The sequence below is a fragment of the Coffea arabica genome, chromosome 9c (genome assembly GCF_036785885.1).
Source record: "Coffea arabica cultivar ET-39 chromosome 9c, Coffea Arabica ET-39 HiFi, whole genome shotgun sequence".
Lineage (NCBI taxonomy): Eukaryota > Viridiplantae > Streptophyta > Magnoliopsida > Gentianales > Rubiaceae > Coffea > Coffea arabica.
In genome coordinates this window covers 40,949,798-40,964,726 of record NC_092326.1, presented here as the reverse complement: position 1 = coordinate 40,964,726, position 14,929 = coordinate 40,949,798, and the positions used below count along the sequence as shown (strand labels likewise).

General features: G+C 35.6%; 1 protein-coding gene across 1 annotated transcript; it reads left to right on the top strand.

Moving 5' to 3' along the window:
• The first annotated feature begins 3,573 nt into the window (after positions 1 to 3,573).
• Positions 3,574 to 5,822, top strand: LOC113707704 (patatin-like protein 2). The gene is made up of 7 exons (XM_027229995.2): positions 3,574 to 3,795; positions 3,958 to 4,139; positions 4,252 to 4,438; positions 4,559 to 4,720; positions 4,832 to 5,134; positions 5,239 to 5,411; positions 5,543 to 5,822. The coding sequence occupies exons 1-7, from the start codon at positions 3,661 to 3,663 to the stop codon at positions 5,616 to 5,618; spliced, it is 1,218 nt and encodes a 405-aa protein (XP_027085796.2). The 5' UTR covers positions 3,574 to 3,660; the 3' UTR covers positions 5,619 to 5,822.
• The last annotated feature ends 9,107 nt before the right edge of the window (positions 5,823 to 14,929 follow it).

Below are 14,929 nucleotides of genomic sequence, written 5' to 3'. Positions count from 1 at the left end.
ACTAATTACTAAAGACGTGATAATTGTTTAGCAAAATAAATTAATTTCTGAACATTCAGGAATGCGGAGTTAGATTTCCAAATCTGAATCGAAGCGATAGAGGACAAGAGGTATTTTAATATCTATGGAAAGTAATATTGTGAAAGCTTGTATATGTTTTCAACTCTCAAAATCACAGCGTATAACTATGTGATTATCTAATAAAAATTGATAATTTAAATATTTGCATGTGTTTGTGATTAGTAAAACATTTTCGCGAGTATTTAGCACTCCAAGTGATACAAATAACAATCGAGGACTTTTATATATGATTGTTACCATATCTGTGGTACTACTACAATCAATCCTTGTGATTATTATTATTTTTTTTTGTCAACACAGGGGTGTCCGGGTCAATTCTTACGAGACCCGATTAATCCTCCGCGACCCGGGCCCGACACCCCAACCCGACCCAAGCACGATAAGTGCACGGAGGAATCCAGCAAAGCAGAGACTCGATCTTGGGACCAAATGATCACCAGAGGAGGTGCTACTGTTGGACCATTCACGCGGGAGCAATCCTTGTGATTAGTAAAATCACAACTTGTAATGTTACCAAGATTTGAACAACGACAATCTCAATTTTGCCTTGCCCGAGCCTGTTTTGCTTCCCATTGAAAGGTTTGCTTATCCGGACTCCTTTGGGTCATGCATGCAGGTGTTCGCATCTTGTTCTTCACATGTAGCGGAGGGGTTATCCTCTGGACCAGCCCTTGTAATTGGACCGGGCCACCATTTTTCTGCGTTGAAAAAGAAATTTTTTTTTTTTTTTGTAGCTAGGCTGCTGGGCAATAAATTTAAATCATGTTTGATACCATAATTCAGCACTTAAACATAATAAATTCAAATCTTAATATGTTTAGAAGACGCGTTTGATAAGCAAAAATTGAATATTTGAATTAAATAAATGGCCACTGAATTTTCTAGACAACATTTGCTCCCAATAATAAGTGATAAATTATTCACTTATCATTTAATGTGATATACACTTAAATGTATCAAATTTAGTATTTAATAATTCAATAATTTAATGAATTCAGATTTCAGATTTTAAATTTCGATTTTCAGATTTTAATTTTATCAAATGCATCCTTAGTCTTCCTGCGTTGCTACCGTTTATCTCAAAGGCAAAATTGATCTTTGGTTTTATTGTCACACAGAATTTTCCCAAATCAACCAGTGAGCCATGCACATAGCCGATTGATTGACGAGGCAATGCAATTTTGTTGTCATCGATCATTTGTTCAAGGCAAATGATATTGATGGAGCATTTTTGGAGTTTTATAGTGTAATATTTTAGATTTGTAGCATTTAATATTTATTCTTCAAATCTGTTTGTATTTGTATATGGTTGGTGTAATTTTTTTTGTTAATACAAATTTAATGAAATGATGATGTTTTTATTAAAGAAAGAAAAAGAGGATGTTTGTTTCTGCAACAATTATTGTTGAAAATGATAGAAACTATACTTTTTCAAATCCAAATGCATTTAGATTTGGAAGGACAATTTTGACATTTTATTTAATAATAGATGCAGAAATAAAATTCAAATTGTGGCATTTCGTTTTTAATAAAAAATTTTAAGTTGTTGCGTTAACTCCACTATGTGGTCCATAACGGATCCTCAACCCCACTTCTGTTCCTTTTTTTTTTTTTATATTGCTATTTCTCCTTCATAAATATCGTATTTTAGTTCATTTTTGTTTACTTAAAATCCAAAACTATTAAATGAGTAATACACAAAATTTAATAAACTCAAAACATCAAAATGCATAAAAAAATGAGATTTTTTATGAACTTTTTGCTGTATCTTTTAATTTTCTATTATATATTATTTTTTTTTTATATCACCTAGTTATTAGTTATTGAATTTTAAAAAAAATTGAAATTTTATATTTATGAAAAAGAAATAATAATATAACAAAAGTTGGAATAGAAAGTGAGAAACCGAAGATTCCTAGCGCCTTTGGTCAATTTCAACCTGATGGCATTTTCAACATCGGCTTGCTCACGCGTTGATCCATGCAGATCTGGTAACTACTTCAACTGATGATGGATAATGATCGACTCACACGATATACGCAAAAAGAAAAATCCCATAGTTGGCGTAGAAAAGTAGCAGTGCCATAATATCCCAAGAGTTTGGGCAGCAATTAATTGGTTAATTTCCTAAAAAACCAAAAGTTGTACCGGACCACGAATCCACGAAGATTGAATCCTCCAATATATTCTAAGATCCCATTTTCCATTTTGCACGTCAAGATAAAGTTGAATGAAAATTCCAGTCAAGATAGCAAAAAAAAAAAAAAAAAAAAATGCACTTCTTCCTTTCTATTATTACGAGTCTTTTCTTTCAAGTTACCACATCTTCCTCCGCCTCCGCCGTCTGTCTACTATTCTTACTGGCTGTGTCATTGCATATTCCAAATAATTAAGTCAAAAAAACAGAAGAAGTTATAATGCAGTAAAAATTAATTGCGATATTAAGAATCTTTATTGTAGAAGCAATCATTTTCAGTGACTCGGCTGAAAGAAGAAATTCTATTTTCCTCTCTAAATTGTTTCTTGTTTTTCTTCCAATCCATTTATTTTGTTGCCACAATTGATAAATTTGTATTGTTTTAAATTGGTATGTATTGCGTTTCTAGTTCTAAAATCCAACTTAATTGGTAGCAAAGTATGTCTCGACTCTCAAGTTCCCCTTTTCCGCTTGTTAATATATTAAGCTTAGAATCTTCTCTCAAATGAAAAAATAGTCCAAAAAATATTGCATTTGTAGTTTCGCAAACCAATATTGCTATATACATATATATATATATATATATATACATACACACACACACATGCTGGCTAACATTCTTTCACAATTAAAAGTCATGGTGTAAAAGCCAGGTTGCCCGACTACGAAAAGAATCCTAATGCCAGTCAAATGGTAGAATTCAGTGGATATACCTTCTTCATCGACGTTTATGCATACCCAAAATCTAATACTTATGTGGTTTTGATGTACTTTATTTAAATTGTTCTCTCCAAAACATAAAAAAAAAAAAAAAGTAATAGTATTAGATTTGAATGGAAGATTCAACCCTACAACATTTTAAGGCCCTAATGCATAGTCTTGTCTCATTTTGCACCTCAAGATAAAGATGAATGAAACTTCTAGTCAGAAAGAAAAAAGGGCACTTCTCTTCCATCCCAAAAATTCAAGTCAGAAAGAAAGAAAATTTTAAAAAATCTTTTGGTTACTGGGCATGCATGCATTGGGTAACTAGTTACGTTATTGCTCAGAGTCATTAAGTCGCATTTCGTACTAATTTCCTAATTTTTCTGGCATAACAAATGATGTTGATATGGCAGAGTCCAGTCAAATGTTGAAGTTGGAAAAAGAAAATGAGGATGGAAATGGGGAAAATTCGACTAATGAAGCCGAGAAAGAAAAAGACTGAGGAAGCCATGCAAGAAATGTGGAATCAAACTCTATGAGCTAGTATAAATACCCAAACCTCATGCAGAAATCAGCACTGAACAGCTCTCTGTCTCAATCACTCTTATTTTCTCTTCCAACTTCCTATTCCTTAAAACTTTCTTTGCTCATTCCCGATCGACTAATATTCAGCACCGATGGAGAAGACTGCCAAGTCGGTTCTGCAGCTTCCAACTTACGGAAACACCGTCACAATTCTCAGCATTGATGGTGGAGGGATCAGAGGAATCATCCCTAGCGTAATCCTTGGATTTTTAGAGTCTGAGCTTCAGGTACCTTACAAAAAGTCTTCGATATCATGATGCCACGCATGGGTGCATTTTTTGTTTTTTTAATTGACGATTTCCATATTGGTCTTCTTTCTACGTTGTTTTAGCGTGTAAGCTATTTTTGGGACGGACGGATTTCATTAATTTGGTTTGGGGTTTTCGCAGAAATTGGATGGTAAAGATGCAAGACTTGCTGACTACTTCGATGTGATTGCCGGAACAAGCACTGGTGGCCTTGTGACTGCTATGCTAGCTGCCCCTAATGAAAATAACCGCCCCCTTTATGCTGCCAAAGATATCAAGGACTTCTATCTTGAAAATTGTCCTAAAATCTTCCCCCAAGAGAGGTAAATAATTATACTAACCCCATTCATTAGAATGGATCCCGTTTAAGTAAGTTGCTAGTTCATGATGGGAGCTGTACTTAACATGACTCTTTTTTGACCATTAAATGAGCAGCAATTTCTTGGGTCAAGCTCAACAAGAACTTAGGCTTCTATCAGGACCCAAATACGATGGCAAGTATCTCCATAATTTGCTACAACAAAAAGTGGGAAAAACAAAGTTGCACCAAACATTGACTAATGTTGTCATTCCAACGTTTGATATCAAGCTACTCCAGCCTACCATTTTCTCTAGCTATGCGGTTCGTGTTAATTAGTCAGACCTTAAATTCCTTTTTAGACTTGCTTTGCTATTTCATTTCAGCTCGTTGTCTTTTACTTCGGATCACAAGTAATTAGTGTGAATCTTCATTCGTGATCAGATCAAGAATGAGCCAAGTCTAGACGGTGTGCTCTCTGATATATGCACTGGAACTTCAGCTGCTCCCACTTTCCTTCCGGCCCATCATTTTGAAACCAAAAATTCTGATGGGAGCAAGAGAGAATTCAATCTCGTTGATGGTGGAGTTGCAGCAAATAATCCGGTACTTTCCATATCAAAATTTGTTTGTCAACATGGAGACTCTTTTTTAACTTCCTGCACTTTCTTATGAATCCCTCTGAATTATTAATCATGTGTTCTCTAATTAATTCAGACTTTGGTTGCCATGAACCAAGTGACCAGGGAGATAAGCAAAGGAAATTCCGACTTTTCTCCCATGAAGCCTCTGGAATTTGACCGGTTTCTTGTCCTATCTCTGGGAACTGGTACAGCAAAAATTGAACAGAAATATGATGCAGACAACGCAGCCAAGTGGGGCATATTGGCTTGGCTAGTCAATGGTGGTTCATCTCCACTAGTAGACGTCTTCACCGAAGCAAGCAGTGACATGGTCGATTTTCACCTTGCTACAATCTTTCAAACCCTCCAATGTGAAGCCAATTACCTACGCATTCAGGTAACAATTCACCTTCATTAGGCGCTAACAATTTAATATACAATTAGATGAAAAAAATTAATTTTTTTCCATCTGCTGTTTGCCTACCAAAAAATTATGATCAGGATGACACTTTAACTGGGGATCTATCGTCTGTGGATATCGCAACTAAGACAAATTTAGAGAATCTGGTGCAAGTCGGCGAGAAATTGCTCAAAAAACCAGTTTCGAGGGTGAATTTGCAATCTGGAGTTTTTGAACCTCTGAATCAGGGTACAAATGAGGATGCGCTCAAAAAGTATGAAAGAATTGTTTCAACTCTTACAGCCTCTTAATTATGACATAGCAACACCAAAATCATTTGCAGTTTCGTTAATATTCGCAATTGAACTTCTAAAAAACTTACTTGCGTTTGATGATTTCATCTAGGTTTGCGGAAACGCTTTCAAAGGAGAAGCGGCTTCGTGATATTAGATCAAAAGAAGGGGTGCCAAAGCGCAAGTGATTACATATATAGCTTCTTGGAAACATTTTACCTGTGATCATGTTGTAATAATTATGTTCATTTAAATTCATCTTCTTTGAAGGCATGTACTTTTATCGTTTTATTCTATTGATAAATAATCCCTGGTTCAAAGTATCAGACGGGAGTTGTATTATGTATATCATTTCAATATTCAAGCAAAAAGTTCAGTTTCTTTTCCTTAAATCATAGCTTTTTTCTACACACATGCAGCTTCTTTTATGTATATAAATCGTAAAAGATATTTTCTTTGAGATGGTGCAATTTCTTCGGGGTAAGATTGTGCAATTCATAATGTCTAAGGACAATAAAACTGGCCAAACACACAAGCACCAAAATTGGGCACCAGAAATTGATAATGGATTTTTCTATTTCTCAAAATGATATGTAGCAAAATAACAATTCAACACCAGAAATTTTAACTTAGAAAATGAAATGCAAACGCTATAGAATCAAAGGACAAAAGTTACTCCTTTATTTTTCTTTTCTAAATTTCTCTCCAGCTCTCTTTTTTAAAAGTTGAATAGTGATTCTTCATTTACTCTTTCATTTACATCAAATATAAACCACGTCAGTAATAAATTATAAAGGTTAATAGCTTTTATCTTATCTCCATCTGATATAAAAGTAACATTCTAGAGAACACAAGCATTGTATATAGTACTTCAATGAAAGATTTTTTTCTTTCTTGATTACATGGAGCCTGGAGGCCGTAGTGATAACACTGGTCAATGTCTTGAAATTTCTACTCCCTAGCTACTGCTTCACATCATTCAATGAAGAGTTGAGCTAAGAAGTACCACAGTGGCACGTAAGTTGACTAATTAGCTATGGTTGTCGCACTTTAAGACTAATTATAGTAAAATAAGGAAGTGCAACTATTTCCATATGTCATTAACATCTTGTTTTTCTTTGTTTTTAGGCATCATTAACATCTTTACCTATCAAATGAATCAGAAAATTTGTGAACAATTTTTAGTGTTCATAATTTATCCATAATTTATCATTCAAAAGTATACATTCACATTAACTTTCCCGTACATTTAGCATTGTTTTAACTTACTTTCCTTTTTAAAAAAATTTACACCGGTTTCCATCGAACACAATATAAGTGAAGAAGACTAAATACTTTTACCAAATTTGCTGTTGCTATAATGGATCCATGATAAAGGACATTTCCTACGTGGACAGCACTCTCCACATAGTTATCTTGGTCAAAAACATGAGTAAATTGAATTAGTGTTACTACATGTATTTGTGGCTACGATTTCAAATTTCATGTACGTTCAAAAATATAGTAGTGAATCACTACAATTTTCTTCCCTCCATTCAAAATTTCTGTTCTTGTTGAATAACTCCAATATTTCAAGATATATGTACAAACAACATGCTCAGCACATTTAGAAAAAATTTAATTGTCAATACATGCCACTATATAGATTATGCGAGCACGAATGCACCCACATAGGAGGAAACAATCCTTTCCATCCTTAAACTATTTGCTTTATATGATTTTGACTCTTCAATTATCAATTGTCTCAAAGAAGCCCTTGAACAAAATAAGTGCCAAGTTCAAAGATTTCTGTCAATTTTACTTGTTAGTGGTGATGGAATGATGGGGCAAAATTTACTGAACAAAAAAAAGGCAACTTAAAAGATGCGTCAAAAATATTTTCAAAGCACTGTTGTGGTCCCTATCTAATACTCCAACACTATTGTGCCCTCTATACTATTTTATTAACACTATTGGTTTTTTTTTTTTTTCATGAAACAGCGAAATTTATAGAAAGCAATCAAAAGTCCCCCTAGCTATTACGGAATCGTCCTAATGCTAGGGGATAACAGATGCCCCTGGTGTCCTCATCAAAAGCAAAAAGGAGTTTTGGAGGACATGATTCAAAAATCACAAAGTTCTGATCCAGCTTGCTATCCAACTTTGCTAAGACATCTGCACATCTGTTGGCTTCACGGTAGACATGCCTGAGTTTAACACACTGGGGCTGCGAAAGCAGGCATCTGCAATCCATGATAATTGGATGGAAAAGATGATCAAGATTAACAGTAGAGTTTAGGAGAGAAATAACATCAGCACAATCAACTCTGACTTCTAGGCAAGGGATTTTTAGCTCAATAGCAAGTTGGAGTCCATCTCTAACTCTCCATAGTTCAGCTAGAATGTTAGATGCGATGCCTAACTTTCTACTATAACCCTTAATCCAACAGCCGGAGGAGTCGCGAAAGATCCCCCCAACACCTGTACTACCAGGATTATTCAAGGCAGAACCGTCAGAGTTGAGTTTAATCCAGCCGCAAAGTGGAGGAATCCATCTTACCAGCACTTGGGATTTCTTATAAGGAATGAAATGAGATTGTGGGCCTAGAGTTGTGAATTCCACAGCCAGGTCTACACACCACTTCAAAGGATTTGAGACTAATTTGTGAGGTCCAAATATTTTTTTGTTGCGAGTGTTCCAAATAACCCAAAGAGCAAAAGTGCATAAAAGTCCCCAAGGAATAGAGAGAAAAGGAGAGGAGGAAGGGTCAGTGCAGATTTTTTTGAGCCAGCTTGTGGAAGGGAGATGGTTTATATTGGGGAGCCAAGGTGGTTTAAGACCTGTCCAGAAGTGAACTGTTGAATTACACTTCCTAAGGGTATGATCTATGTCTTCACAGCGCAAGGAACAAAGCTGATAGGTGTTGTCCAGAAGAATATTTCTTTGATGGAGTAGATGTCTAGTGACTAGCCGTTCGTGGTTAGCTAACCAGATGAAGAACCTGATTCTGTTTGGGACTTAGAGAGTCCAAATCCAATTAAAGGAGAGAGTAGAGGGAAGTGGAGCATTTATTTTGGCATTGAAGGCTAGATCATAGGCTGATTTGAGTTGGAAGTTGCCGCCAATGGAGGGACTCCATTTGAGGCAGTCTTTTGAGACAACATGGTGGGATTTGGGTGTGGAGAGTATTAAACTAGAGATTTCATGTGGAAGGCAAAAGGACAAGAGTTGTAAATTCCATCCTCCATTGGTGTCAAAGAGATCAGCCACCCTAAGATCTTCTTCATATCTGTGTAGGGGTCCCTGAATTAGGGATCTAAGGCTAGATGTTGTGAACCAGTTACTAGTCCAGACTTTTAGAGATAATCCATTTCCAACATTCCATCAAAATCCCCGTTCAATGATGTCTTTTCTTACTTTAAGGTTTCGAAGGTTAATAGAACCTTTAGAGGTAGTAAAGAGAAGCCTCTTTTGGGCGAGGGATTGGGTTTTGTCAAGGTAAAGGTCCGAAACAATGTTCACCCAAAGTTTAGGAAAGCCTTTTAATAAGTGCCACCTAGTTTTAGAAAGACTAGCCTTGTTAAGGAGCAAAGTTTGCCTGAGACCCAATCCCCCTTGGGATTTCTTGAGAGTAATAGTGTCCCAATTTAGTAGGTGAATTTTCCTCTTGTCAGAGGTAGATCTCCACAGAAAATTTCGTTGTTTCCTATCAATGGCTTGACAAATATTTTTTGGGATAGCAGCCACCTGAAAGAAATAAGTTGGAATGGAGGAAATGCACTGTTGGAGTATGGCTTTCCTTCTTGCTAATGATAGAAGGCTGCCTTTCCATCCTTGCAAATTTTTTTGCACTTTTTCCAGCAAGAACTGAAAGGACTTGGTGGGTGATTTGTGGAGTGTGATGGGAAACTCCAGGTATTTGCCTAAGTCATTTGTGGGGCTAATACCAAGAGTATTGGAAATGGTGGTTTTGATGAGAGGGTCAGTGTTGGGAGAGAAAAGGACTTTTGACTTACAGGAGGTTGGTTTGGAGACAAGAAATGGAGAAAAATTGGTCTAGCATACTTTTGACAGAATTGATGGATTGTGAGTCTGCTCTAGATAACTAGTCACTCCTTATCACACTATTGGTTTTTGTGTTTGGTCAGTTTTGCCTCTCACTCTACAACCACTAATGCGTAAATTTGGTAGAAGTCCTTAAACTTGACACATTTTTTGTTCAAGGTTTATAATTAAGGGGCCAAAACTGCACAAAGTGAATATTTAAGGGTTGGATGGATAGTTTCCTCCCCATATAAAATGACACGTGAATACGCATGTTGGAGTGAGTTTGATAAAACTGAAATTTAAAACTGAAATCTGAAGTTTGATATCTGAAATTTAAATCCATTAAAATAGTGAATTGATTAGTACTAAGTTTGATATATTTGAGTTTATATCATATTAAACGATAAGTGAATAGGTTATCACTTATTTTTTGAGACAAATTTGCCTAAAAAATTCAGTGCCACCTAATGAATTTAGATATTCTAGTTTTAGTTATAAAACGTATCTAAATATATTAAGATTTGAATCTATTAAGTTTAAACACTGAATTATGTTATCGAACAGAGTCTTAATGAGTAAATGGGGGAAGGGTTGAGTTGGATGGTAATATAGCAGGAATTTTAAGTATGAGGTATTGGGTTCAAACCCTCCCACTTACAAAAAAATTTTTAAAAAAAATATATTAATGAGTAAACTAAATAATCCAAGAAAAAAGTTTAAACTTTCCATATGTGAAAGCATTAATACCACCTCGCTTTTTAAGTTTTCACTCAACAAACTCTTTTCCAAAATTCAATGGCCTGTAACGACATTTGCATCTGTATAACCATGAAACATATCTCAAGTAGATATACCTAGCCATCCTCTTTGCAGAGACACCGTCTACATAAACACTCTATCTTATCTAGCGTATATCCTTTCTTCCTTGAGAAAATTTTCTAACTTGTTCAAATTATGAACAATGTCATTGTCTGCCAGTGCACTTTTCCCTTATTGCTGCCCTAAAATTACAGATGAACAATTCAACGTGTTTCACTCGATGGAGAGACAATTATACTCGCACGTAATCTTTGATCTTGGCCAAGACCCTGAACAATCCATGCAAGTCATAGGGTTCGGATGTGGCTAGAATTAGTAATTTGCACCAAGAAGGATTTGGTGATTCAGTTGTTGAAGCTGCCTATTAAGGAACTTAAAGAAGTTGCGGGTGAAATTGTTGTGTGCCTGAGATGCATGGGAAGTGAACTCTTACCATTTGCAGATGGTAATTTTGAGCATGTTTTGCTTCCAAAATTGGTAAGCCAAAACAGTAGGCTTGAACTGTTGCATGAATATCGATTAACTGTGATTAATGGGGTGAGAAGAAGGCTCAGAGATGTCTGTGTTAGGGCTTTCAAAAACATCCTTGAAAAAGTTGTTGATGATAAGTTTTGTGTGGGTCTGGTAGCACTTCAACAACAGCTGGTCCCGGAGAGGTTGGTTGGTCACATGATTATGGAATATCGAATTCTTTTGCAAGAGCAATTCGCAACAAAATTAGGCCTTGCAATATTGATGCGGAAAGAGATCATATGGCGGCTGATGACAATAAAAGAACTTGCTATATGCACAAGTGTTTCCTCGCTCGGCTGTCATGGTTGATGTGGTTAAAGTAGGCGGCAAAGCAAAGTACAGGATCAATGGGAGGCATGTATGGGCTACAAAACATGTCAAGAAGCAAAAGTAGCCTCCATCAGTTTATTTTGTGTGTGGCACTGCTAGTTGAATTTCTCACTTCTCTTGTAATCTATATCTTTTCCTTTATGTTTCAGTTAATGGAACTTTGAAATGTTAAGCTTTATGAATAAATGCTTTTGTTGTATTCAGTAGCAAGTAGATTAAAGAAAAAAAAATAGAAAAGCAAAAGAAAAATGAAATGACGTACGTGTTCTGTGATCATCCCAGATAAGTGTATGTAGCTGGGGAATTCCACTGTCCAACAGATAACTATTCCTCCTTTTTTTTTTTAGCTATTCAAAGGCCATTTAATTTTTAATCCACAAAAAGGAAAAATGCAATTGACTCTATTATCCAGGTCGAGTCACATAAAATTCTTCATTGAAAGCAAAAGCTAGATCATGCTAATTCATTTCCACTCAAGCACAGAAAAAGCTCCACTTTTTATAATTCTGTATATTTAGTGCTTATTAATTATTTGTATCTTTGAAAATTACAATTTTCCATGTTTCCTCGACATATTTGGTCCATTTCAACTAAATACAAATTTCCAAAGCACGAGTTAAATTTTAATTTCAAAGTTATCCTTGTCATGCTGTAAAAAAGAAAAATTGTACCCCCCTTTTCTGTATCCAATTGTTAGATTCTTTTCTTTGGGAAAGTTTTACCAAAAGCATGCTGAATGGCAATGTTATGAAAAGGAAAAAAAATATTGAATTACTGACTCTAAGAGGCAAATTGTCACAAAGTAGATTAGGCAGCTATTAATTGGTAGCCAAAACTGAAAAGTTCTACGGTCATTAATTATGACAAAAATGATTTTACCAATCTTTTGTTTGCCTACCAAAAAATTACGTTCAGGATGACACTTTAACTGGAGATCTAACTTTTATAGAATCTGGTGCAAGTTACTGAGAAGTGGCTGAAGAAGCCAGTTTCGAGGGTGAATTTGTGGACTAGGTATGTGCCAAAGCGCGAGTGAGACACACATATTTGACTTGAGAACAATTATGTTGATTTATATTCGTCTTCTTTGAAGATATATTCTTCGATTTTGTTTTTGTTCTATTGATAAATAATCCTTAGTTCGATGAACCAGGAGTGAATTGTACTATGTATTTCATTTCAATTTTCAAGTAAAAAGTTCAATTTCTTTTCATTAAATCATTGTTTTTGTCTTCACATATGTAGTTTTTTTTTTAAATGTACATTTATCGGTAACAGACATTTTGTTTGGGATGGCTCAATATTTTTGGTGTAACATTGTGCAATTTATAATGTCTAGGGATAATAAAACTGGCCAGAAACACAAACACTAGAATTGAGCACAGTAATTATTGATGGATTTTTCTCTTTCTCAAAATGATATGAATATTAATGTGATCTGCCAAGCACCAAAAGTACTTGTACTGATACAAAATCACAATTGAACACCACAAATTTTGATTTAGAAAATTCAAAGTAGAAGATGAAAAGCACTTGGTATAGAACCTAAGTACCAATTGAAAGTTGCTCTATCCTTTTTCCTTTCTGAATTTCATTCGCATCAAATGTAAACCACCGCGTTAATGAATCACAAAAGTGAAGTGCTTTTAGTATTTGTGTCCACAGAGTTCAAACTTCATGTACATTCGGTAGTAAAAAAGTGAATCACAACAATTTTGTTCCTTCCATTCCAAAAAGAAAAAAGAAAAATCTTAGATAACTCCAATCTTTCAAGCTATATGCAATGACAACAAGATCAGAACATTTAGAAAACTTTTAATTGCCAATGCATGTAACTAGTTGAGATTATGTGAGCATGAATGCACCTATATATATAAAATGGCAAGTGAGTAGGCATATTAAAATGAGTAAAGGAACGAATCCAAAAAAAAAAATGTTAAAGAGTTCCATGTATGAAAGCATTAAATCCACCTATTTTGTTAGCTTTTTCTTCAACTGACTCTGTGCTCAAATTCAATGGCCGTTAACTACATTTGCATCTATATAAGCCTGACAACGTTTCTCAAGTAGAAGCACCCAGCTATCCTCCGTCCAGAGACACTGTCTACATAAACCTTATATCCCATCTAGTATAAATTCACAAAATTTAATCGTTTTTTCTTCCCAAGAAAAACTTCTAACTTGGTTCAACCTTGAACGATGTCGTTGTCTGCCGGTGCACTTTTCACTTATTTCTGCCCTGAAATTACAGATGACCAATTCAACGCGTTTCACTCGATGGAGCGACAATTATACTCGCGCCTAATCTTCGATCTTGGCAGAGACCCTGAACAATCCATACAAGTCATGGGGTTCTGGATGTGGCTAGAATTAGTCATTTGTGACAAGATGGATTTGGTGATTCACTTGTTGAAGCTGCCTATTGCGGTACTTAATGAGGTTGCAGATGAGAGTGTTGTGTGCCTGAAATGCATTGGGAGTGAGATCTTACCCTTTAGAGATGGTGTTTTTCAGCTTGTTTTACTCCGACAATTGGTACGCGAAAACATTAGTCTTGAATTTTTGCATGAATACCGATTTACTGTGATTAATGGTGTGAGAAGAAGGGTAAAAGATGTTTGTGTTAGGGCTTTCAAAGACATCCTTGAAAAAATTGTTGATGAAAAATTTCCTGGAGGATCTGGAAGGCGCCATAGTATTTTGACAACAGCTAGTGCAGGAGAAGTTGGCTGGTCGCATGATTGTGGAATATCCAATTCTTTTGCAAGAGCTATTATCAACAAAACTCGGGCATGCAATGTTGGTAAGGAAGGAAATGGAAATCTTATGGCAGCTGATGGCAATAAAAGAACTTGTCCTTTTAATGGCGACGGAAGAATCTTGGCAGCTGCAAATGACCAAAAAAATTGCTATCGCATTGGCAATGAATCTACCAGCTTCAGTACTAATACTGGTGATAGGCAAATTTCAACTACATTTGGCAATAAATCCAGCTGCTTTATTGGAGGAGTAAACAGTTTAAAAGGGAATCATGTCATTCAATTTCCATATAATGCTCCTGTTATTGGTTTTCCAAATTTTCCACCTGCGCAGGGATTTTATCCAATACCTCCTGGTGGAGCGTTTAACATACAACAGATTTTGCCTGCTGAAAATGTGCAGGCTTCGTCAGAAGGGCAGAAGGAACTCCACAGCTGGGAACTAAGTGACAAGTTTGGCTGCTTAAGTGTCACCGGTAATTTAGACAATGTCCTACCAGAAGATAGGACAATTTTTTTAACCTTCTCGAGAGGATACCCTATTTCTGAATTGGAACTTAGAAATTACTTTACTAGGTAATTCTCAATTTCTCCTCTCACTTTGTTATCTCTTTGTTCGCTAAGTTAATTGATGAGCTAATTAACTATTTGCGTGTTATTCCTAGGAAATTTGGTGACTTTATAGCAGCAATTTACATGCAAGAAGTGGCACCGGGTGGACAACCACTATTTGCACGAGTGGTCTCTCGCTCGGCTATCGTGGTTGATGTGGTTGTAGCAGGTGGCAAAGCAAAGTACAACATCAATGGGAGGCAAGTATGGGCTAAAAAATATAAGAAGAAACATACATAGCCTCGATCAATCGTGGCTCCAATGCTGGGACTTTGATGTTTTTTGTTTTGATGTCATTTAAGTGGCACAGTTGAATGAAGCACTTTGCTCTTGTAATCCTTATATATTTTCCTTTATTTTCAGTTAATGGAGCTTTGAAATGTTATACTCCGTGAATAAATGTTTTTGTTGGACTGAATAGCAAGTAGATTAAAGAAAA

Excerpts from the sequence above, each read along its gene's own strand:
- LOC113707704 (XM_027229995.2), top strand. The coding sequence starts at position 3,661 with ATGGAGAAGACTGCCAAGTCGGTTCTGCAGCTTCCAACTTACGGAAAC. Across the intron at positions 5,135-5,238 it reads CCAATTACCTACGCATTCAG|GATGACACTTTAACTGGGGA; the intron begins GTAACAATTCAC and ends AATTATGATCAG. Across the intron at positions 5,412-5,542 it reads AATGAGGATGCGCTCAAAAA|GTTTGCGGAAACGCTTTCAA; the intron begins GTATGAAAGAAT and ends GATTTCATCTAG.